Below are 26,219 nucleotides of genomic sequence, written 5' to 3'. Positions count from 1 at the left end.
CAATACTTTTCTTTGCTCCTTACCCCAGCTTTCCTAATAATTGGTTTCCTGAACACTTACTTATCTATTTAGACTCTGCTGGTTTTACCTCCTCCGTGACAGTCACGATCACTGTGCTGAATCCCCTCTGCCCACCTGGTTTCAGTATTGCTGGCAGCCCATCCAGCAGCTGGTATGAGTGTCTCCTCTTTGGCCTTGGGGCATTCTCCAAAGTCACTGAAGGCAGCTGTGTTGCCCAGGCACATCTTTGTGGAGAAGTGAAACCCTCTGGGGGGGGGCAACACTCAAGCAATGGGAGTGTGAGTGGGTCAATGTCCCAGGCTTCTTAGCCTCTGTGGGCCAATTCTAGGCACATTCTACATGGCTCTTCTGAGAGACCCCTGAGCGATTGGGCCCAGGCTGTCCACACTGGTAATCTGCTCAGTAAGCCCCTTTATTTGCTTTCCTCCTTTCTCATCTTACTCTCTTTCCTCCTTCACCCCTGCTTCCTGGATTCCTGCTCCCTGTGCCCAAGCCTTTATCTCAGTCTCTGCTCTCAGGCATATTTGGATCAGGACATCCTCTTGACTTCATGTCTCTACTTCAGCTGGGAGAAGCTGCCTTAGTGTCTGTTGCCATTTATTGATCTCATTTCCTTCTAGTAGACTGTTACTTCTTGAGAATAAAGAGCATATCTCATACATTGTTGCTTTCTCAGTTTTAAAGCTGGTACATAGTTGATGCTGAGCAACGTGCAAAAGGCATAAGGCATGAGAGCTGTTTTCAGATATCTAAAGAGTTGTCTTTTGTTTACATATGTCTGGGGAACAGACCTAAGGCCAAAGGGTAGAACTTTCTGGAAGACAATAATTCAATACAGAGCGATTAGTGCACCTATGGGGGGGTGACATTTGATCGTAACAGTAACAGTGGCTCATCACAGCATGATGACCCACTAGGGGAAGAGGTTTGCCCACTCTTCCCTTTCTGCTAAGAAGTCCTGTTATAGAGGGTTTTATGGAACAAGGGCCACAAGCAGACACCTGCATACCTGTATGCCCACATAGACACAGGCATATAAACCAGTGAGGCAGGCTGAGCATCAGGTAGTTGGGAATGGTGGGAACTGTGTGGAATAGAGTGTGCGCACCCTATCTCAAAGGGACAGCTACTCCTCACCTCCAGCTGACTGTTGCTGGGCTTGAATGTAGGTTGGGCACTGCCGGACCTTCCAGTTTTTTCAAAAGAAAGCAGAAATCCAGATTCTGATATAAAATTTACCAATTTAAAGATATTATGTTGGTCCAGAAAGCATCACTGTGGCTGGCTATGGCTCATAGTTTGCAGCCTTTGTGTAGCAGGTATATCTCAGGATGCTAAAGCCTTAGGTGTGAGGATGGTTTCCTGAGAGGCTGCCCCAGGTTCTGTTCAGCTTGCTCTCTTCAGGCCCATGAACACACCCTGCCCGTTCCCACCTCTCAGGCCTTTGGCCATTCTGCCTTCACGGTGGGGACACTTTGTGGCTCAGGCCCCTCTCCTATGACATCTCCCACTACCGGTCCCCCCCAACAAACCCTGTCTTCTAGTGTACCTTCAGCATTTTCAGCACTTGGATGTCTGCTGCAGTTGGTCACTGTCCACTGGTCTTGTAGGTTGTCTTGTTTGCTTAACTGAGTTGTAAATTCCTTAATGCAGGAGCTTCTACTTAAGGTAGCTTTCCTGTCCTGGAGATGGGGCATGTGGCAGGCGTGCAGTAAGAACTATTGTTGACTGTTGCTAGATGGCTATCTTACTCAGTGCTTTTGGCATTGCTTTTAGTAGAAGTTGAGGTAATAAAGAGGAGGCCACTAGCTCATGCATGGAGTATTTAAAATTAAATCAGTGGGGCTCTTTCAGAGATTGAATAGGCATGTCCTCCATCTACCGTTGAACTGCCATCCCCAGAGCTTTTATGAGGAAAACAGTGCCCAGTGTGCTTAGTCTGTTAAAAGCTTTTCCTCAATTCCTACCAAAGGTACAACAAGATAACCAATTATTTGTGACCTGATTAGATTCCTTGATGAGAGATGTGTTCTGATCATAAGCTATAGAACCATCTTTTTAAGTTAGAAGTTAGTAGGCACCTCTTTGTTACAAAGAAAAAAAAAAAAAACAACAGCTAATTTTAACTGGTTATGATGATCTATTTTGTATTCCTTCCCTTTTATTTGAAACACAGTTTGTTTGTTTTAGAAATCTCTTTTCTCTCACATCTGTGAAGCAAAATACAATATAAACAATTCTCAGTCATCTGTGATAATGGGTTTTAGGGTATGCTTTGGATACTGGAGTTTACAAATTGTCTCCAAACCTTGTTTTAGCAAACTTTCCTCACTTTTTGGTGAAGATGCTAGTGAGTATAAATTGCCAGAATAGTAAGTCTTCTCTATATCCCCATTGTATTTGTCTCACAACTGTTTGTTTAGCCTACTTACAGTACAAGCTTGTTACAAAGACAAGGAACTGAATAATTTCTTCAACAAACATGTATTGAACCTCTACTAAATGCTAGATTCTATTTTAGCTACTGGAGATACAATGGTGAAGAAATTAGACAAAGCTCTGGCTGTCCTGCAGCTGACCTTCTAGTGGTGGGAAATAACCACAAACCAGTGAACGAATGAACACACAAGAAAATACTGGATGGTGATAAGTGTTGGGAGGATAAAATAGGACAGAGAGAATGTGTATGTGTGTGGGCTACTCTAGATTGGAATGGAGGGAAGGTCTCTTTGAAGCTGTGATATCTAAGACTTGAATGACAAGAAGGGGCCAGCCATGTGAAGGTCATGGGGAAGAGCATTTCAGGCCAACAAAACTGCTACTGCAATGGGCCTATGGCAAGAGCCTGTGGGGTGTGCTGGAGGCACAGCAAAGAGGCCAGTGTGGAGGGGAAAGGGGCAGGTGATGAGAGATGAAGTCAGAAGGAAAGTTTAGAGCTAGCAAATAGAATTTATTATACAAGTCAAAGTTATTCAACAATAAATTGAAATGTTTATTTTGCAGTTTAAATGTGTATGGCCAGGAACATTTATATTTCAGAATCTGTGCCATGATTTCAGGATTAGATTCAGTAATTATTTAACATATAAGATTCACATTGGAGAAAACCAAAGTCTAGGCAATAGGTCCTGCTTTGAAGACTTGGATTTCCCATGGATAGGATAGGCCATTAGTACTATTGCAGGAAAATAGCATCTAGTGTTATATTCTTAAATTGAATTTGCTTTGGAAGTAATCATGCATGCAATGAACATAGTAAGAAACAGCTTCCTTCCTCCTTTAATGTAATAATTGCTCTCAAGGATTACAAGAGCTTATAGACAGATGGAACATCCAGTTATAAAGTTAACTGGACAGGGAAGAAAGCTATTATGGATAAAGCTTCAAATTTTCTGGTATCTGTACAACAGAGACCTGACGAGTTGCCAGCACATAACAAGCCAGAACCATGGATCCGGAGAGCGTTTGTGATATACAGCCAACACAGAACTGCTTTCCCTCCCGGAGGGTGAACTCCAAATATGTTGTGGCCTTTGGCAAGATTTTTATACCACAATTGAAAACAGATGCCCTTTCTGCCCTTTCCCTTGTTGTCTGAGTTACTACTGTTCAGGAGGTTGTGAGCCATGGCAATCTCTCACGCACCTTCAGAATTCCCAGCGAGCCCTCGTTAGATGTTCCTATTCAGGAGTCTTGCAGTGAAACACTTTCTCTGCAAGAAGAGAACAGACACAGGAAGGTACCAGGATTGTGAAGTTCTGGTAATCTAGTCAGTGTATTCTGAATGTTTCTTGTCATAAATCAAAACACCAGTCTTAGGTCTAATAGAAAATATCTCTCTGGACAGTTTCTGTTTTAGAATAGGCAATCCTAAAAGAAAATATTTAATCCTAAAGGAGTATGTAATCCTAAAGGAAAATCAAAGCATACTCTCCCTAATGGACTACATTGAGTTTTATTACAGCATATCGTCCTAAAATGAGCTTGGATATGATATTAAGGACCCAGAGTATCAAAAAAAATTGCTAAATTCTTGATTAAAATAGTTATTAGACGTAACAACTGAATATAATGTATGTAATATGTTTGGATCTTGGTATAAACCAATGGAAATTTAAACTGGTGGACAACTGGGTAAATTTAAATAGGGACTGGATAGAGACAATATTAAGAAACCATTGGTAATTTTCTTAGGTATGATAATGCTATAGTGGTTATATAAGAAAATGTTCTTATTTTATAGAGATGCACATTCAAATATGTAAGGAGGAAATATGTAAATCATCTATAATTTATTTAAAAATACTTTAGCAAAATATCAATTAGAGGAAATACAACAAATGTTAATAATTGTTCAAAGTAGGTGATGCCTTATGAAGTTCACTATAATAAATGCTCCACTGTCTTGTTATGTTTAAAATTTTTATTATTCATAGTTAAAAAATCTTTGCACATCAGTTCATAGTACATACAGTGTTTTGTCAGCTACATAGCATGGCTTTGTGACTGCCGTGGGTATTGCTTTATTGTGCCTTTTCCGCTGCAGCCATAAATGACAGTGGATTTGGAATCTGGGTGATTTCTTTACCCACGGGTCATTATAGTAAAAATGAAACAATATTCCCCATGCTCTCATTGTGTAACTCCATCTATGATTATGGGAGGCAAAGTAGTTCAGGAGTAAAACCAAAACATATGGAATCCTAAAGCTGGTATTTTAAACATTTTATTTCAACCTCAAGTTTTAAAAAAGAACAATGTTAAGCTATAATTACCAAAGCCATTTTCTTTCCTTTCAAAATGTATATTCTACAATCTGTATTTCATTAACATATAAAAAATGATTGGCACCATCTCAGGCACATATACGCCAACCAATTGTCCTTTTTCATTTCCTGTTCAGATATGTCAAGGAGTTGCTACTGTTACATCCTCCTGTGCTGTTTCTTCAGATAGTGCATTTTTATAGATGTTATATGCCAGTATTGGGTATTGGTAAGACTTTTTCCCCTTGGAATATTTTGATACTCAGACCTTAAAATAAATCACATTCGCATTTCAATTAAACTGACTGATGGAAATAACATGTTCACATTGCAGTGTGGGCTGATTCACATGACCTGGCTACTGATGAAACAAAACATGTTGTGTTTTTATTCCCATTTCACTTGTAACTTCTCTTTTTTCTTTTCATCCACACTTGGTGTAAGTACTTGCAAATTTAACAGAAAAGGGAATCTTGCTGTCCCCTTTCCTCAACTTCAAACACTTTGTTAAACTGTGAGTATTAAAACTTCATTTAAAAAACAACAACAGCAGCAAAGCCCAGATGGAGGTATCTTGATTTTGAACTGGGGTTAAAAATAAAATCCTAATCATATCATCATTAACTGCAAATACCCATTGAACTCCTGTCCTGTAAGCCAAGGTACTGTTGGAGGTGCTATGGGGTGAGAGGTTGAACTGGGGGAATGCATGTAACTATAATAGAAGAGAAGACCTGGTGTCTGTCTTCAGCTTCTTGCAAACCTTTGCAGAGATGTGGGAAACAATTACTATAGAAAATGGACCATAAACACCAAATGAGTGCCATGAACTGCAAGTGTGGTACAAATTCAGAGTCAAGAAATTGTTTCCAGCTAAGGCCATCATGGCTTTGTGAATGATATAAAATTTAAACTGAACCTTTAGAAAGAGGTAAAATTTTGACAGGGCAATAAAGGGCAAGAAGCTATCTGTGTCTGGGACTAATGAGTACATCTAGAAGCAATCAGTGTTAGAGTTGCTACAAATAGGCCAGTTTGGCTGAAGGGAAGAACTCCTATTGGGACTGAGGCTGGTGAGTGCAGGAATTTGGATTATGGTAAACACTGGGGAAATAGTAAAGGTTTTGGTTGGAAACATGAGTAAGGCTGTGCTTTAGAAGCTGAATCTGGCAGTGTTGACTGAAAGGTAGGTTGCAGGGAGGAGCGACCACGACAAAGATGTCAATTAGGAAATCACTACACAGTAGCCCAGGTGGGAAAGAGAATCAAAGCATAAATTTGGGTAATGACAACGTGAACAGGAGGGAGGGATGGTTATAAGATGTGCTGGGAAAGAATGGATTAGATTTGATGACTCAGTATAGGTCCTCTTTGACAGAGAATAGGGAAATTCACACAACTTTGCAGCATTTCATTCATGCAAGTAGTTAAATGTAAGTTTAATCTGCCTCTTATGATTCAGTTGAGAACCTTTGAAAGAAGACTTAATTCGTCATTATTAATTTATAGGAAATTTAGCCCCACCTTTATAATTATTAAGCTTTTACATGAATAAGACTCAGTGTTATTTTAGTCTGTTTGGGCTGCTATAACAAAAATGCCATGAGACTAAGTGGCTTAAACAACAGAAATTTGTTTCTCACAGTTCCGGAGGCTGGGAAAGTCCAAGATCAAGGTGCTTGCTGATTCATTACTGGTGACGGGCCTCTTGCTGATTTACAGTCTTCTTGTGTCCTCATATGGTATAGAGAGTAAGCTCTAGTCTCTCTTCTTACAAGACCACTAATCCCTTCATAGGGGCTCCACTCTCGTGACCTCCTCTAAACCTAATTTTCTCCTAAAGGCCTTAACTCCTAATACCATCTCATTAGGGGTTAGGATTTCAACATATAAATTTTGGGAACACAAACATGTAGTTCATAACAAATGGCTATTACCTTTTTCTAGCCTTGACTGCCTTTTTGTGTGTGTGTGTGTGTGTGTGTGTGTGTGTGTGGAAACAAGATCTTGCGATGTTGCCCAGGCTGGTCTTGACCTCCTGGCCTCAAACAATCCTCCCAACTCCCAAAGCTCAGGGATTACAGGCATGAGCCACTGTGGCTGGCCTTTGACTGCCTCTTTATCCATCTCTAAGAGTTATGAGGATGGAGCTATGGGTAGGGAAAAATGTTACTTGAAATTTTAATGGGATTTATTGGTTCATAAGTAGAAATGTAAAAGCGTTTCTGAAAAAGTAATCATAGTTTAGAGAAGAGAAACCTGGAGGCAGACCCAGGAGAGAGAGTCATAAAAAAAGGCTGTCTTGAGGAATGTTCAAGATAGTGGTGGGACAGAGCCAGCTCCAGGTTGCTCTGCAAGGGAGGAGCCAGGGCATAAATCCTCTGACCTTCCTCTCTTCCCTCTCAGCTCTTACTAATCGTCTCCAGTTCTCTAATCTAGATGACAAGGGAACCCACTGGTGTAGTCCACATAGGTCAGCTGCTGGGGACAGACGGCGGGGTGAAGGGCATAGAGTAGAGATACCAGTCATAGCGTCTTCTTTACAAAGTGTAACAGTATGGGGTGGATGTTGAAGGGATATGCTCAGAGGAAGTTACTCACAGAATTATAAAATATTAGAGCTGGAAGGATCCTGAAAGTAATTCCCAAGCTTATTTTAGAGATGAGGAAAGAGCCCTACAGAGGTAGCAACTTGCATACAGCCAGTTGTCACAGAGCTGTTAAGAAATGACAGACCTTCTGATTTTTCAACCCTGGCTCTTTCCACGAGGCCAGGGGATTTTCCTTAATTTTCCAAAATTTTCCCAGACCCATCACACCAGATGAGCCACTGTTCAGCTTGGGTGAAAATGGTAACAAGGTTTCAGCTGTTATTCAAGGGCGTGTGCGAGCACCATAAACGTCGCCATTAATGCTGGGCCATCGCAGTAGGCCGGGTTTCTGTAACTGAAATTACAGAGTCTTTGTGGGTAATCTGGAAAGTGCAGGAATGTGTCAAAAGGCAAATAAAATCACCCATAACAGGACCATAGAGTGCTGTTAACATTTTCGAGTTTTCTTACCAGTTTCTAAAATTAAAATGTATTAAATACATAAGTATGTATATATGTATATGCAAAATTTGTGTTGATTGTACATGTAATAGTTTGATATATTGTTTTTTCACTTGATAATGAACAATTTCCTATGTTGCAAATTGTCTTACAATCTACATTTTAATAGAGGTAACATTTTTAAATGGATATAGCAAAATTTTTTAAAAGTCCTCTGTTACTAGACATTTGGGTTGTTTCTTATTTTCTGTTATGGTAAATAATGCTACAGTATATATATAGATACATATATAAATATAAATAAATATTATATACATACAAAATGAAACATTTTAATAAACATAATTGTGAATAGGAGTTTCAGGGATACTTTCTGATGGGGCACAGTGGAAAGAACATGGCTCTGGGGCCATACCGCCCCAATCTATTCTGTTTCTGCCACTTTCTGGATCTGTGACCTCAGGCACATGACTTGTGCTGTTAAACAGGGGTCCTGCTGCCCATCCCCTGGTGCTGTGACAAGAACCACATGAGGTAGCGTGTTCAAAGCGTCTGGCGTGTAGGGTGTGCTCCATACACGTTACCTCTCCCTTCCCAGGGGATGGATTCGTTTGTACACACGTGTATGCACATGTCTGGGTGCGCTGAATGAAGTGAAGAAAATATGCTGACAAGATCTTATTCAATATCAAGAAAAAACTAAAACTGACTTGCAAGTAGACAAGTGTCCACGCTGAAGAATTTTTTTAGTGAAAGAGAGACCTATTTAAAGTTTAAGGCATTGATAGTGAAGACGGAAAAGGAAGTCTTTGAAACCGTATGTTTCTCTGTCCTGGCTTATCCAGTAACTATTCCTACGCTTTTCCCCGTGCCTTTCCTTCCTCAGTGCTCACCTTCAAACTCTATCAGCGGGCAAAGCACGTGTTCAGTGAGGCCGCGCGAGTGCTCCAGTTTAAGAAGATATGTGAAGAAGCACCTGACAACATGGTCCAGCTGCTGGGAGAGCTGATGAACCAGAGCCACATGAGCTGCCGAGACATGTATGAGTGCAGCTGCCCTGAGCTGGACCAGCTGGTGGACATCTGTCGGTAGGCTCGGAGAGCAGCTTGGTGGGGACCAAGGGCTGCCACGAAAGAATACTGTTTATCTTAATGAAAAAAATATGCAACATTTCATAATCTTCTACATGAAAGAAGATCCTTCCCCATTTCCTAAATGAGGGGTCTCCCATGATATAGAGCCGAACTTGTTCCCTCCTAAGTATCTGTAGGATGAAAGATTGGACACCTGGCTCTGTGGCTTTGTGAGGCTCTGGGTTTGGAGTCAGTTCTTTACAATGTCGTCAGGAAGACTTTTTCCATCTTTGGATGACTGGGCCTTTTAGGAAGAAGCTTTTCTCAGACATGTTAACTTTGTTATGATATTTTAATTATTACACTGCTGTTCTGCCAGAAACTCCTGTCCGGTGCCCTAATGAAGTTTGGTAGTTCTATTCAGAAGAAGGGAGAAAACCGAGAGGGGGCCCTAAGCCTGACAGGAGTGTGTGGGGAGGGAGGCTGCTGAAGGAATCACTCGGAGAGCCAACTTCTCCTGCCTTCCAGGTTTAGTTTAGGCAATTTGGGGAAATAAGGGCTGAGGAAAGCCCAGGTTATAAATGGTCAGTTGAGGCAGAAGGGTAATAAGGGAAACTCACAGAGCCTGAAAACAACTTTCTTATAATCATGGGAGAATGAGAATAATGGAGTGGTCTCCTTCCCCAGGAGGATCTCGGTGACCCTGGGAGAACTGAAAGGGAAATTGGGAGAAGTCTCAAATGGCTGGTGCTATTTCACTTTGAGAAGATGATACAGTGCTACATACAATTAGTAATGGAAATACAATTAGCCACTTGGCGCCTGTGGTTTGCCTCACTCATTGCCATACTCTCAGCCTGAAAAGTTTAAACCAAGTAGCCCCCCTGATCACAAATGGCATGTGTGACCCAACTCGTCAAGAGACTGGAACACCGCATTGATGAGAATCCCTCTGCTAACGTCAGTGTTCACTCACTAATTACCGAAAAACCTTCCCCAGCTTTTTTCATTATAAGTACTCTTTTCTGAAAATATCAAGGGCCCAGTAAATGGAAAGGACAAATATTGTTCAGTTCTGGAAATACGAGGAAGTGGAATGATTTGTGCAGGAATCAGGAAGAAACATCTCTGCTCAGAAGGGAGTGGGGTAGTTGAATCCCACCTGAAAAGCAGTGGAGGGGGCATTCTCCTGCAATCCTCTAATGGTCTCTCTCTTCCTGGGATGGGCAACCAGCACTTGTTCTTGTGGAGCTTACATTCTTGTAGGGAAAGAAAGAAATGATAATTAAAAATAACTTGAGTGGTAGTGATAAGTGCTATAAAAAGATAAGAAGGGATAGAGATTACCAGGGTTACATGCAATGGCAGAAGAAGGCTGCTCTGAGGAAGTGATATTTGAGCAGAGACCCCCAAGGAAGTGAGGAAATGAGAACAGCAAATGCATACAGCCCTGAGGCGGGGACTTGGCTGTCACGTGTAAGGCACAGCAAGAAATTTAAGAAGGTACTAGGAAGTTAAGTGATTGAACAAGTTCACATGATGAGTTAGTTAGCTGCAAAGCCTGCTTCCCAATCCAATGTTTTGGCTACACCTGCCTCTCTCCCCTGGGGTTATACTGAGATGCGATTATATTCAAACGTGGGTCACTCTTTTCCCACCTGTTTTCATCTAGCTTTGAAGCTTTGTGAGGCCATGGTTGTCATAGTTTCCAGCATTTGAACACTGAGCAAAGCCATGCTGAGCAGGGAGGCAGTGTGTAGAGGATGAAAATGGGCTGGGAGTTAGGAGGCTGAATTCTAGCTCTGCCTGTTTTCATTCTGAGCTCTGTGACTTTGGACTATTGCCTTGCTTTATGATTCCAGTGTCTTTTTCTGTTCTAGCAGTCTGTAGTTGTATACATTTTAAAAATGTGGTCCTAGTGAAAGATTTTGTGGCTGTGTCTTTAATGGGCTTGGAAGAACAATTTTTATTCATTATTTCATTTTATTTGTTTTTGGAAACTCCTTTCTTAATGGCACCTAAAGTGTTTCTAACTATATCATTTTCATCTGTTGTATTAATTTTCTGAGAAAAATTGTGTCTGATATAAGGTGCTCTATTCCTTTTCTATGATTGTTTGGAAAGCCAATTGCTAAGTATTAAAATTATTTTCTACTTATCCTATAACCATATAAGGCTCAAGTTTTCCATGTTGAAAGATTATCTTCTGGCATGTTGAAAATATTGGCCAGAATAGTTGTCTGGCCCTTAAGCTTCTTATATAATTAATTTTTTCTTTACTGTCACTATGACCAGCAGATAATATTCTCCAAATATTTCAGTTGGTGGCAAGTTACTGAAAGGTCCTACATAGCAGAGCAACCTCAGAGGGGGACAGCCCAGGGGGAATGAAGTAGATGCAGTCACTGATGTCATTCCTTCCTTCAGTCAATGTATATTTTTCACATGGGTATTTGTGTATCATCTAAAATTGTAGTCTAATCTCCACTTTCAAAAGCTGTGGCACTTTCTTCTGTGTGGATGTCTCGGGAATGATAAGGGAAGAAGGAGGGGTCAGAAGAATGCAGAAGGTAGTGGGGTTAAGGTAAAGCATGGTTAAAAACTGGGGAAGACGATGGTGGAAGAGTAGCAGGTAGTAAACATGGGAAGCGTTTAAATAAATGAACCGTGGAGACACCCTTAAGCTCTATTTCCTTCTGAAACCTTGCGACTGTCTCACGGGACCAGGCAAAGGGGATGTTGGATGTGCCAGGAAAGGCCCTGGCAAGACCTGGTGTGGGCCACTGGTGCCACTAACTCAACCTCTGGTGGAGTATTGCATTGTTTAAAAACCATCACCACCTCCACACTTCTCTGTGGGCTTAAAAAAGTTTTAACATCAATGGGGAAGGCATGACTACGACTGGGCAGCCTGAGCAGGCTGGTTGTCTTCCGGAGACCAGAAGAGGGAGGAGGGAAGCTGAAATGGGTTCAAGAAGGAGCACTGCCCAAAATAATCTTTAGATGACCTTCCCTGCTCCACCTGTAGCACTTTAAAATTCTTTCAGTGTTTCTGAAGGTCTTCTTGGAAACTATTTGCATGAAAAGACAAATAACTAAATGAGTGAATGAAGGACCTGAATGCCTAGAATACCCAAAGTGCTCCATACAAACAAAAATCTTAGTGCGATCTGAGCTAGACTGTGTTTAAAAGGTGTCTCTGAGTAGTTAGCCTATAGGACAAATTTACGAGCCAATTAGAGAAGAGTGGGGAAATGAGTAGAAGAGATCACCAATCCTAGCTGGTTTTTCAGTTGAGACTTTTACACTCTTCAGCAGAAAATAAGTTTAGAATCCAAAGAAAGGACCAAGGAGGAAGAAGGAAACTATACTTACGCAGCTAGGCTTTTTTTTGTTTTTTTTTTTTGAGACAGAGTCTCGCTCTGTCTGTTGCTGGGGCTAGAGTGCTGTGGTGTCAGCCTAGCTCACAGCAACCTCAAACTCCTGGGCTCAAGCGATCCTCCTGCCTCACCTTCCTGAGTAGCTGGGACTACAGGCATGTGCCACCATGCCCAGCTAATGTTTTTTATATATATTTTTAGTTGGCCATATAATTTCTTTCTATTTTTGTTTTTTTTTTTTTTGAGACAGAGTCTCACTCTGTTGCCCGGGCTAGAGTGAGTGCCGTGGCGTCAGTCTAGCTCACAGCAACCTCAGACTCCTGGGCTCAGGCGATCCTCCTGCCTCAGCCTCCCGAGTAGCTGGGACTACAGGCATGTGCCACCATGCCCGGCTAATTTTTTTGTATATATATATTTTAGTTTTCCATATAATTTCTTTCTATTTTTAGTAGAGATGGGGTCTCACTCTTGCTCAGGCTGGTCTCGAACTCCTGACCTCGAGCGATCCACCCGCCTCGGCCTCCCAGAGTGCTAGGATTACAGGCGTGAGCCACCGCACCCGGCCTCTTTCTATTTTTGGTAGAGACAGGGTCTCGCACTTGCTCAGGCTGGTCTCGAACTTCTGACCTCGAGTGATCCACCTGCCTCGGCCTCCCAGAGTGCTAGGATTACAAGCATAAGCCACTGCGCCTGGCCTTTTTTTTTTCTTTTTAAATTAAATTAATGTTAGAACTTCAATTATGTGAAGCAAAGTATAATAAAGAAGGAAGAAGGTGATGTTTGCTGAATTATAAAATATCTTTTTTAAATGAACAAAATGTAAACTTAAAAAAATGGCTAAATTTTAAAGTAGAATTTACTGGGGAACACAAAATAATTTTGAAACCAAGTCAATTATATTTGAGACAGCTCATTCATAATAGGTTCCCTGGTTTTACTTAAAAGAGTTAATGCTTTAATTTCCATTTTGACACTTGTTGAAATTATTCATTCCCCAAGCTATTAAGGCATATAAATGACAAATTTTAATGGATCAACTAAGGAAACAAAAGTTAATTTGCTTTGTCTTCCTCAGAAGTCTTCCCACAGCTTATTCCATGGCCGGGCTGCTCAGCGTCTTGCACCCATTCTCCTCACCAGGTCAGCATGGAGAAGAGTGAAGTGCAAATCCATAGTTGGATGCTCTTTTCCCTATGACTAGAAGTGCTAATCGGCATCCCCTGCCGAGGAAAAGGGAGAGAGCCATTTCAGCTGTGCTTAGGGGCCCACTTTTCTTTGGGCCTCTGTCTTCCCCTTATGGATATGTGTGCCATTGGCTGGACCCAAACCAACTGCTCTTCCATGGCCTTTATTGGCTTACTTTTCTAAAATCAACTTGTAGACACATTTTCTTATCCTTTCGCATTTGAACAGTATTCAAAGGCTGTGGTTTCTTAAATCTAAAGTAATCTGAAAATGTTGTTTCTAAGCTGACTGTCAAAATCATAGAAGTTGTGCTAGAAGGTCTGTTTTCCTGAGATTCTTACCATTTTTCATAGAGCAGAGGCTAGAAGTCTTTCCAAGTAAAAAAATATACTACTGACTGCTTATATTTATATATGATATATATTTTTATACCTTAAAACAAATATAATAGTACAGTAGTGATTTTTTTAATGCCTACAATTGTTCTGGGTTGGGGTTAGAGAGATTAATATGACCTGTTCCTAAAATCAACATTTCCTGAAATAATTTATTTAATATCCACTTATATAATATATAAATATTTACTTATTTTGAAATAAATGAAATTGAATTGAAATACAAGGCATAATTCCTTACTTTCCGTCTTTCTAGTTTACAGTGCGGTTGGGTCTCTGGATCGCCTCCCCACCTTTCTATTGCTCTGTGTCTTGCAACTTAGTAAGTGCTTAAGGTCAGATCAGTTCATTTAAAAGTAGGAAATTTTAGTTAGGCTACATTTGGTGCCTGAATAGTTAATTATGGGACTACACATTTTAGTGATAAATGGATCAAAGGGAATATTCCTTATGATCTCCATCTCTCATCTGCCTTAGCCTTGTTTTATAGATTATGCTTCGTAATACAGAGGCTGCTTTTGTTGCTATGATGAAATTTTCTACATTAGTCTCAATGTAGTTAGCACAGTAATCAAACTGGACTTTAGGGGATTTTAGAGTTTTAGTTTTTGTAACTCTTGTATTGCCTCTCTGATGTGCAATAGCTCAGGAGACATATTTTTAATGTCTAACTGTTCTTTCAGAAAAAATGCAAATGTGAAAAGTTCACTGAACAACCTTGGCTCACCTACTTTTCTTTCTTAATTTGAAGCTTATGTTGGTCTCCTAACTTTTAGACCTCTCAGAATTTCTATGGCATATGCCAAAGGGCAAATTAAGCACCAGTGGGAACCCTTTCTGCCTTTGTGTGTATAGCTGGCAGGCTGCTGACCAGCTGCCGGGGCAGCCCCTGATTTATAATTGTAAGTGCCACTGACTCAGGGGGCAGAAGCCTATTTATAATAGCACTTATCATTCTCTATTTGGGAAATTTGAGCCCTGATGATTTCAGACCATGTGGTTGATGCAGTGCGGTCCATTTTCATCTGCAGCAGACAGGGTGGTGACAGAGAAGCTCTGGAGTCTCAGAAGTGACTGTATTTACCTAGAAAGACTTCTAGCTTCTGCTCTCTGGAAACTGGCAGGAGTCTCAGGAAATAGACCCTCTGGCACAATTCCTATGGTTTTTACAGCCAATTAGAAACAATAGTTTCTCAGTCTGCTTTAGGTTCAATTTTGAAAACACAGCTATCAAAAACTGTTCAAATGAGAAAGTGTAATTAAATATGCCCAGAAGTCCATTGAAAACCATTAAGACTTGGTGACTTAAGTCCAGCAAAATGTCATATTTTGGGTCTCAGAAAATCAAGTAAGAGAGCATGTTGTTCTCTAGACCATGCTGTGGTTGGCTTTGATGCCCAGATTTTAGGCTCTTTCAGAGATACTTCAGTGATAGCTCAGTTTTTCCCAGGATCTTCTACAATGAGAAATATTTTGGTGTGACTGCATATGAAAAACATTTTTTAAATCAACAAGCTGCAAATGGGCCCTTTGCTAGCCTAGAAATTCAGAGTAATCCCAGAATCCTAGGGGCAGAGAAACCTTTTAGCCCGGATGATAGGAGTTTGGGCTCAGGTCAGCTACTGGGCCATAAGCTAAATGTTTGAGGGACAGGAGGATATCAATAACCTTTATTTATGAGCATTGTTTTCTTCCTTAAACATCTATTTTAATTTGAAAAGCATATTTTATTTATTTATTTTATATTTGTATAGATTTAGGGGGATACAAGTGCAGTTTTGTTACATGGATATATTGTGTAGTGGTGAAGTTTGGGCTTTTAGTGCACCCATCATCGGATAGTGTACATTGTACCCAAGAGGAATTATTTATCCCTCACCCCCCTTTCAGCTTCCCCGCTTTGTCTATTATTCCACTATGTATGACCATGTATACCCAAAGTTTAGGGGAGCACTTATAAGTGAGAACATGTGGTATTTGATTTTCTGTTCCTGAATTATTTCACTTAGAATAATGGTCTCTAGTTCTATCCAAGTTGTTGCAAAAGATATCATTTCATTCTTTTTTGTGGCTGAGTAATATTCCATGATATATATTAATATATATAAACCACATTTTCTTTATCCAATCATTGGTTGATATCCAGTCACTTGGGTTGGTTCCATATCTTTGCTATTGTGAATAGTGCTGTGATAAACATATGAGTGCAGATATCTTTTTGATATAATGATTTCTTTTTCTCTGGGTGGACACCCCATAGTGGGATTGCTAGATTGAATGGTAGGTCTATTTTTAGTTCATTGAGAAATCTCCACACAGTTTTCCATAGCGGCTGTATAAATTTACTTTCCCACTACTGACAGTGTGTAAGTATTCCCTTTTCTACACATCCCTGCCAACATTTATTATTTTTTGACTTTTTAATATGGCCATTCCAGTCAGAGTAAGATGGTATCTCATTGTGGTTTTAATGTCCATTTCTCTCACAATCAGTGATGTTGAGCATTTTTTCATGGGTTTGTTGGCCATTTGTACGTCTTCTTTTGCAAAATGTCTGTTCATGTCCTTTGCCCACTTTTTAATAGGATTATTTGTTTTTTCCTTGTTCAGTTGTTGAATTCGTTATAGATTCTAGATACTGGTCCTTTGTTGAACACATAGTTTGTGAATATTCTCTCCCATTCTGTAGGTTGTCTATTTACCCTGTTGATTTTTTTTTTTTTTTTTTTTTTTGCTATGCAGAAGCTTTTTAATTAAGTCCCACTTGTTTATTTTTGTTTTTGTTGCATTTGCGATCTTAGTCTTAAATTCTTTGCCTAGGCCAATGTCCAGAAGAGTTAGGTTTTCTTCTAGAATTTCCTTTCTTTCTTTCTTTCTTCTTCTTCTTTTTTTTTTTTTTTTTTTGAGATAGAGGCTCACTCTGTTCACTGAGCTAGAGCATAGTAGCATCATCATAGCTCACTGAAACCTCAAACTCCTGGGCTCAAATGATCCTTTTGTCTCAGCCTCATGAGTAGCTGGGACTACAGGCACATGCCATCACACCCAGGTAATTTTTCTGTTTTTTCTTGCTCAGCTGGTCTTGAACTCCTGGCCTCAAGCAATCCTCCTGCAGTGGCCTCCCAAAGTGCTAGAATTATAGGCATGAGCCACTGCACTGGGCCGTCTCCTAGCATTTTTATAGTGTCAGGTATTACATTTAAGTCCTTAATCCATCTTGAATTAATTTTTGTATATAGTGAGAGATGGGCATCCAGTTTCATTATTCTGCATATGACTATCCAATTTTCCTAGCACCATGTATTGAATAGGGTGTCATTTCCCTAGTGTATGTTTTTATATGCTTTGTCGAAGATCAGATGGTTTTGTAGGTATACAGCTTTACTTCTGGGTTCTCTATTCTCTTCCATTGGTCTATGTATCTGTTTTTATTTTGTTTTCTTTTTTTATTTCAAAATATTAAGGTATGTATCTATTTTTAGACCAGTACTATGATGTTTGGGTTTCTGTAGCCTTGTAGTATAATGTGAAGTCTGATAATGTGATGCCTCTAGCTTTGTTCTTTTTGCTTAGGATTGCTTTGGCTATTTGGGCTCTTTTTTGGTTCAATATGAATTTTAGGATTTTTTTCTAATTCTGTGAAAAATGACATTGATATTTTGATAGGAACTGCATTGAATCTGTAGATTGCTTTGGGCAGTATGGTAATTTTCACAATATTGATTTCTTCCAACTCGTGAGCATGAGATGTTTTTCTATTTGTTTGAGTCATCTATGATTTCTTTCATCAGTATTTTGGAGTTTTCCTTCTAAAGATCTTGAGAAGCATATTTTAAAGACTAAGACAATAAAAAGAAATCAATTGAGAAAATCATTAAGGGGAAAATGAATTACTGGTGTGCAATAATTCTGATGTCCTAGAGTAGGGTTAATAGTCTACTGATATTGGCCAGAAGTAAAGTAGCTCATTTAGATGGAAAAAAAGAAAATTGTGCTAAATTAATTATGGAGGCTTTGCTCTGTTACTAATTTGGAATAAATTTTATTAGGAAGAATTAATTGGAAGAAATACATGTTAACTTTTTTTTTTGTCAGGGTAAATTGCATCTTTTAAAGGTGAGTGATCCTTGCACTTTGTGTAGAGCCTTTCACTTCGGTTCAAATCTTAGGTTTGAAACTGTGCTTAGTTGATGGTGACTAAAATTACCTCTTGTTCTGTGGTCACTTATGTAGTCATTTCCATCCAAATCAGGCACATCTCATGTGCTGGCAGATTCTGAGTCCAATAGTCAGAGCAGCTCCAGAAGGCACAGGTATGGATCTGTAGGAATAGGGACCACCATCCTCTTTGTAGAAAAGGTTTCATAATTTCCCATTAGGGATTAAACAAACCAGTCAACCCAGAGTTTAATAATAGGTTCCTTGTTGATATATTTATTGAGCACAAATCTAGGTTATCTGTTCTAGGGATTGATTTCTCTATGTGAAATAGCCAAGCCTTAAGAATTCAGCTGAAATAGCCACCGGAGGAAACCTCTACTTGTATAAGACTGTGCACTTTAAATTTTGATTTCTCCTCATTTGGAGTGACTTTCTGATTCAGGTTTGCCTGAAATTCCTTTTATTATTGCCTGTTTTATTTTTACTCCCTCTTCCTGATTCACTTGTAGGATTGCTACATAACTCTTCAAGTGGCTACTTTATGGAATCAAGACTTTAGTGGAGTTATGCCGTCCCCATGAAATGAACGTACTGCTGACTTCTACTTCTTGCAGCCAAAACCAGGGACTAGCTTTAGATACAGTTAAAAATTCCCAAATCACCTTCTGGAATAGTATAAATTTCTTAATGTCCTAAATTGTTTGAAAAGAGCCAGAAAACCCTCATGTATTCTCTTCTCAGAACTATGTGTTCTATAAACACCAAGTAAATCACTCTTATTTTCATTTATAAGTTCTAATTTTTTTCCCCTCATTATTTTAGGAAGTTTGGAGCTCAAGGGTCACGACTTACTGGAGCAGGATGGGGAGGCTGCACAGTATCAATAGTACCTGCTGACAAGCTGCCCAGCTTCCTAGCAAACGTGCACGAATCTTACTACCAGAGGAGGGATCGAAGCTTAGCACCGGAGAAAGAGAGTTTGTTTGCTACTAAACCTGGGGGTGGGGCTTTGGTTTTCCTGGAGGCCTAAACAATGTAAAACATCTCAGAGAAACTATCTGGGGCATTTAGGAACTGGCAGGACTTCCCATGCCACAGTAAATTAATCCTCTTTCTGTTTTGTATTATGATGAACAGTTGCTATTATCAAGATGTATTTCCAAAGAAATGGTTGAAAGCTCTCTAGGCTTTATAATGATTATTTTTCCATCTTAAAATATGTTTGTACTATTACAAGCCAAGATTATGCTTGGGCAGAATTTTTAAGAATGATTTACTGAGATTTATTGATTTGAAGATTTTAAAGATGAATGGTAAAACACATTCAATACTGACTTCATGGATTGGACTTGAATTAAACATAGTGCTACAATTAAACTGATACAACTGAACTGTATGCATCATTCTTGAATAGAGTTCATTTCTGGTTTCTCTTAGCATTCTTCTTCCTCAAAGTTGTAGTCTTCTGTTGATGATGATGATGATGATGATGATGACTGTGATGTCCATTCTCTCTCAATTGGAGCTTCAGTACGCTATGAAAATAATACATGATTAACACTCACAGGTTTTCTTGGACATAATATACTTGAATGTGACATTCACCCAATTATTAAGATGGTAAGAATCACTCTTTTTTTTTTTTTTTTGCAAAAGAGGGATTTAGGAAGAAAATTTCAGACTCATTTAAACTTTTTTAAAAACCATGTGATATCACATAAACAACTACTTTTAATTCTTTTGGCCTTGATCTGTCTCCATCACTAATTAGAAAAATTTAGATGGAAAGACACGTTAAGTCTCTTCCTCTATTCATGTTGAAATAGAGAACTACCTAGATAGTTAATTCAGATGATTCGATTTGTTTGTGGAATCGAATTACTTCGAATCCAATTACTTCCTTCCTACTCTACCACCTTTTCTCAAATGCCTCTCCAACCCAAGAGGCATGCTTACGTCTGGGAAATCCCACTCATGCCTTATATCCCTTTTTTCGTGTATCTAACAAGGCTTATTTGTAAATGTGGACTGGTGTAGGGAAAGTGTGCAGATGTATGGGCGAGAGTGAGTATGAAAAGACTTATAGTGGAGTCTAGGATGGTAGTGGTGCTATGTCTGTCTATCAAGAGTGGGCACAGATGTTTGGTCATGAATGTTTTCTCTCATGGACAGACTATGTGAAGCCTTTCCTGAATCATATGATGATTTAGAACAAAAAACATTTTGCTAAAATACTCAGATAATTCAGATAGCAGTGGTTTTTATGGCAAGAATTATGTAGAAAATTATCACAATTTTCTGTTATTGTTTTAGCTCATTAATGTGCAACTCAAAGATTGGGCATCTTCATCTAGAATCTCAGTTTTAGAGAGGCCTAGGCAATGCTGGTTGTAATTTTTCTTAAAGGCCAACAGTCATACATAAAGTACTAGGAAAGACAATATTCAGTTTTAAATTATAAATTGCTGGTACATTTTCATTTTAGCAGAAAGGTAAACACTTGGGAAAGTCTAAATCCAGTCAGTTGAAAGAATTTTTAGTTCTTTAAACCTAATAATTCAAACTTGAATTTATTTGAATTTATAATCCTTTGTTTTTTTTAATTCCTTGCCATTTTCCACAAAGGATTTGTGGTTGGTACGTAATTCTTTAAAGATACCTGGATCACTGTAAAAGAAAAATGGCATTTGTCATTGCTTTGCTATTCCATTTAAATTTTTTAACATGTGATTCCTTCTTTGCCATAGGTGAGTAAAAATTCCCAGTGTGCACTCTTCTTTGGGTGACACACATGGTCATTCTAAGCCAGGTATCTATTTTGTATTTTGATTTCTGGCTTGAAAAAAAAAGAACCATGTTTCAATCCTACCATCATGAAGTAGTGGTCTAGAAATTAGGAGAGTTACTAAACGTGTCTGGAAAGGATAGGGCTGGGGCCATTGGAAAAAAGCATCATGCAGAAAATGGACTTTGAGCATGTCCATTCTGCTCTAAATGAGCAGAATTTGAAATCTGGGAAATACGTACTGCAGATGACCAATGCCTATGGGTGTTAGGCAAACATGGAGTACACAGAAGGTTCAGTGGGAGTAAAGGGTTTACTTTGGTATGTAGCAAAGAATAAGATTGGCTACACTGGCTATACCCAGCTTTTGAAAGAGATCCAAATCCAGAGAGCATTCAGACAAGGGGTTGCAAATCGGTAGCCCATGGGCCACATCTGCTCTGCCGATTGTATTTAGTTTGGGCCACAAAATGTTTAAACACTTGGGGTCCAAATCAGGAGATTTTACAGAATAATGTGGTGGAATATCTGATAACACTTTGGCCTATGTTTCTGCAGAGCAGCAGTGAGCTAGAGGTGAGATGGTAGCTTCCTTGCTAGATGAGGCACAGCTTTCCAGCCTGCTACTGTATCCACAACTCCTTGTAGTTTCCCTGATACTCAGACCATTTACCATGTACCAGCTGAGGTCACTTGCCCTTTTATTAGCACACTTGCACTGTTGTTTTCGTACAGTAAATAAGTATTTCTCTCTGCTCATGGATGGAAGAGTCTCCTTTCTTTTATATTTTTCTCACGCTTGAGTCCTGTTTAGAACCTTATCATATTCTGCCTTGTGTTTCTAGGAATTGAGGGCAGGGACCACTTATCAAACACAGCTACTGGTACCCAATATGCTTTTGTTGAATTATTAATAAAAAATAAAATACAAGTTCAAACCCCAATAATTTTCTATTAGTTTGTAATTCTAACTGCATTCGGAGTTTTTCAGTTGCATAAACTGTCCCTGCTCAGAAGAAAGGAATGGAAAAAGTGGGCATGAGATTATCAGTGACTATGTAAAACAGAGATTATCTTAAATGTGCATGTGGATGATTAAATAACAAGAATGTGTTCTGCTACTGTAACTTGGGTGTGACACTATACATTGCTTATGAAATATTGTCCAGGCTTATATAAGAGAAGCTAGAGGGAGAATTCTCAATTATTTTTGGAAAGGAAACATACCAATTTATGTAGAAACTTGTCAAAGTCATGTTGAACTTCATGAGGTTTCATGGTAGCCTTTGCTTGGAGTCTAATCATAGAACGAAGAAAATTGGTAACCAAACTAATTATCTTTATACTGACACCACCTAATAGCCAACATCTATGAAGAACTTTAATAAGCTGGGCATTTGCCAAGTACTTTACTTATATCAATTCAATTACCCTTAAGACAATCTTATGAAGTAGTAATACTCTTATTCTATTTTCTAAATGAGGAAACAGGCTCAGATAGGTTAAGATACCCTCCCTCCCAACATTCATACAGCTAGAAATTGTATGATTTGAACCCAGGCATTATGACTTGAGCCGTCAATTCCAACCACCGTGTGACACTCATTCCATCAGTGGAGCATCCTCTTCAGTTAGACGGCACACACAGCCTTACCTTAACTGATTCCACTCACCAGGCTCGAGTGTGGACTTTAAGGAGTGACAGTGGGGAGAGAAGAGTAAAAGATACTGATAAGGAAAAGATATGGGAAGAAAAAGAGGGAGACAGAAAAGGCCAGCGGGTGAGGGTGCTTACTAGACTGTAAGCTCATTGGAGGCAGGGATCCAGGAATCTATCATGGTTTCTGTCATGAAGTACTCATTCAAGAAATATTTGTGAAGGGGCTGAATGGTTGAATTTAGGAGGCAACAGGAAACTTTCCAGAGATCTAAGGATGAGGAAAGAGGCAGAGGTAGGCTAGGCAAGGAAGGGTAGGAACTCGGGACAAGAGAGAAATGTTAATAAGAGAAACATAGATAAGAGAAAGAAAAATGAAGAGGGTATGTAGGCTATTAATTTCACTGGCAATTTTCAAGAGAAATATTTAAAAATTATTTTTCCATGAGATTGGTGCAAAGTAAAATTTCCTGAAAATTCCAAATACACTTTGCTGAAGCAGAAAGTTTGATTAGCTAACCCTATGCAAGGCCTATTCTAGGTTTCTTCAGCCTTTAGTCTAGGGCATCCCTGAAGGCAGAGTAGGGCTCCCTTGCTAGAGGTCTCTTGCATTAGCGCGCTGTGACTGACACGTGCCCCTTCACTCATTCTCTGTCTCTGCCGATTTTATCTCCTCACCCTCGGTTTTCTCCTCACTTCTTACCACCCTTGGGGTCTCACATTTGTCCTTCCAAACTTGTCTCAAACCTGGCTCTTACAGTTGATAACCCTATTTAAGCATACTCCAAAATATCCCTGGTGCCCTTTCTAACTAACACGTCTTAGAATCAATCCCCTTGAGTTGTATGTTATGCTCAGAATCTGTTTCATCTCAGTTTATTAAAATCAACTTATCTTTCAACTCAATCTTTTAGTTTATAGTCCCTCCCTTTTAAAAAAAATAACAGTTTTATTGAGATATAAGTTACATACCATAAAATTCACCCTTTAAAGTATACAATTCAGTGGTTTTAGTATTATATGCACAAAGTTTTCTATCATCACTATCTAATTCCCCCTCTTTCTTATTGCATTTCCTCCCATGAATTCTCTTTGAGTATTACAGATGGAAGCTTATACACCAGGCCTATAAACTTAATAGGTACATGAGATTTACATGTCCAAACAAGTTTTTTTTCCCTAACAGTGTGCCATTTTATAAAACATGTTTGAATGCTTCTTGTGAGTTACTCTGAGAATTGTCCTACATCCTTCTGCATATCCTCAGTGGTGAGAAATCCTGTCCTCTGTGGATTTTATTTTTGGAAACTTGTAAGAGTCATCTGGTATCAGACCTTATAACTTAGGAGTTATGAAGGAGAAAGCTGGGTGATAAGATTTTTGGTGAAAAGTGAGATAAGATCCTAAAGTAATGGGTTGGGTTTTCTCATGTGACTGGGAAACTAGCTTTGTAAGTTCTAAAATAGTATTTAGAAGTATGGCGGTATGCCTAGCACAAAGTTACAGTCTCCCAAGGGGGCTCGTTTGAAGGGCTGGACTTGTCTGAATCTTATTCTTGTGCATGTGCATGTGAGTGTGTTGGAAGAAGTGGGTTAGTCTCAGTACTTTACACTTTTCCTTTTTATACTCTAATTATAAAATAAACAAATTGAATGAGCCAGTTTTCCTTGCTTCATTGGGGAAAGATGTTTGTATGTGGACGGGAAATGGCAGGGGCAGAAGGAGAACCAGAAACTACCCCAAGAGAGACCAGCCAAGCTGATTGTTTTTTAGTTTACATCTTCCCTAGGACAGGGCACACTTATGAGTTTATTTTTTTAAAGGGCTTGAGCTTAGGTCCTATGGCTGGAGGAGTAAAACAGATGATGATAATATTTGGCAATTAATTAAATTAGCAGGGTAGGTGATTTTGTGGATAAATAAAGTGTTACTCCAGATGAACTGTTAAGTAGAAAATCCTCTCTGCAGATATTCCAGTTGATGTATTTTTATATAAGAAACCCACTCTGGTTTTATGTAACACATTTTTTCAATTAAAAATGATCGTAAGCACTACAAAGTTGAATAAGAAACAAACCTATCAAGCTCCTTGCTGATTCTTTCTTGCCGCCATTTTAGATATTTTATTTCTTCACTAATTTTGTGCTTTTCCCTATAAAATCAAAGTTTGGAGTTAGATTTTAAAATAAAGCAAGCATTCCTAAGTGGGAAAGAATAAATCAACAATTTACTGACATCTACATGTTCGTAAAAGTCTTTTACAAACCAATCCATTCCCTCCCTATGCACTATTTAGTGTGAAGAATCATCCAGCACATTCCTTCTTACAAACATGTGCCAAAGGCATCCCCCACAACACCTGAGTACAGCCTGGACTCTACTTTCTGCTACCACAGGGGTCCTTTAGCAATGTGTCCATCCCTGTTCTTCCCACTGAGATAGGAAATACAAGAGGTGGGTGGGTGGAAGGGGAATGGGGGCCCATGGAAAGTAGAGGCTCAGACTTTATCTGCCTCCTGGATGTCATAGCTGGCTGCTCCTCCATTTACCTCTCTTTGGTGTGCTCCTTTAACATAAGCATCAGGCATCCTGATGCTCATCCTTTCTTCCCCTTAAGGCAATAAAATCTCTAGGCAGAACCTTCATATCATAGGGATAATATTGGCCCCTGCCGATATGTTCTTGTAAAAATTCCTAGCTTCCTAGCACATGAGAATACCATGACTGGCCACAAGGAATCATTTAAATAAGCATAAAAACCTGAATATGTTCCCCAGGAAAACATTTCAGAAAAGACCTCCCTATCTTGCTTCCCTTAACACCACCCCAGCTGCTTCTCAGCTCCAGGAACTCCTTCTACTGTAGACAGCTTTTCTGCTCATTTTCCAGGGCTCATCTTTATAAATGGACCAGACTCCAATCCCTATTTCCTGGAGCTTTAGCCTCTCCATGTTGGGGTGTAACCCCCACCCCCAACCACCACAGCAAAGCTTACTTCCTTTCTTCAGTCCCTGACACTTGCCATTGCTCCATGGTTACAACATACATCCCTGACACTTACCTGAAAGGAATTTATGAGTCTGTAAGATGCTCAGAAATGACTCTCCTCATCAATAAAATAAGGAACTTAGTTTAAATGATTTCTCTGATCACTTCCAGCTCTAAAAAAGTATGATTTTATATTTAGCAATAGTATGGCATCAACTTACATCCTAAAATCCTTTTCGTTCCTTGCGAATTGTCTTCTTGCCTCCTTTATAATATCATGGTATGTTGGAGCAGGCGGTGTGCTAGGCTTATGGTTAAGGAAAGATCTCCAATTATAGACATTTGGGAGAGGTAAACAGTACTGTTCACAGGGAAACCAAGGGGACCATCTGGCAAAGGCTCCCCAGTCATGGAGGGTCTCAAGTGTAGACATGAATATTATGTCTGGAGTTAACACTCAGAGGACTGAAAGAAGACAACACCATTAGACCACTTTAAACCTGTGTCCTATTATCTGGACTTCAGCAACCATAGGGCACTATGATTTAACAGTTCCATAAATCCTGTAATCTTTAATGTGTGTGTGCATGTGTGTTTTAAAAGCAGCAATTTGTTAAATGTGAATATTAAAAATGTACCAAAATTTTTGTAACTTTGTATAGGCATTTCTTCATTTTTACACATACTGAGAACCTCGAAGTCTTGACTTCTGAGAGGCTTTGGGGTTAACTGGCACCATGTGTGGCAACCTCAGT

The 26,219-nt window shown here is 39.4% G+C and overlaps 2 protein-coding genes across 4 annotated transcripts in view; one reads left to right on the top strand and one right to left on the bottom strand.

Moving 5' to 3' along the window:
* The window catches only part of GALK2 (galactokinase 2), a 117,444-nt gene extending 97,856 nt beyond the window's left edge, over positions 1 to 19,588 (top strand). For 2 of the 3 annotated variants that reach the window (XM_069460169.1, XM_069460159.1), the window contains 2 exons: positions 8,727 to 8,928; positions 18,857 to 19,064. In XM_069460169.1, the coding sequence (XP_069316270.1) occupies positions 8,727 to 8,928; positions 18,857 to 19,064 (410 nt within the window). Of the gene's footprint in view, positions 1 to 8,726; positions 8,929 to 18,856; positions 19,065 to 19,559 lie in introns of those variants that run through there. The other variant, XM_069460165.1, reaches the window with a different exon arrangement.
* Positions 17,873 to 26,219, bottom strand: part of FAM227B (family with sequence similarity 227 member B) — a 182,676-nt gene continuing 174,329 nt past the window's right edge. The window contains exons 14-16 of the mRNA XM_069460147.1: positions 25,686 to 25,763; positions 22,047 to 22,116; positions 17,873 to 19,569 (exon numbers count right to left, since the gene is read on the bottom strand). Of these exons, the coding sequence (XP_069316248.1) occupies positions 19,468 to 19,569; positions 22,047 to 22,116; positions 25,686 to 25,763 (250 nt within the window). The 3' untranslated portion in view covers positions 17,873 to 19,467. The remainder of the gene's footprint in view (positions 19,570 to 22,046; positions 22,117 to 25,685; positions 25,764 to 26,219) is intronic.

This window comes from Eulemur rufifrons, chromosome 2, assembly GCF_041146395.1.
Source record: "Eulemur rufifrons isolate Redbay chromosome 2, OSU_ERuf_1, whole genome shotgun sequence".
Classification (NCBI taxonomy): domain Eukaryota; kingdom Metazoa; phylum Chordata; class Mammalia; order Primates; family Lemuridae; genus Eulemur; species Eulemur rufifrons.
The sequence above is the reverse complement of the archived record's forward strand: the minus strand, read 5'-3'. Positions and strand labels throughout refer to the sequence as shown.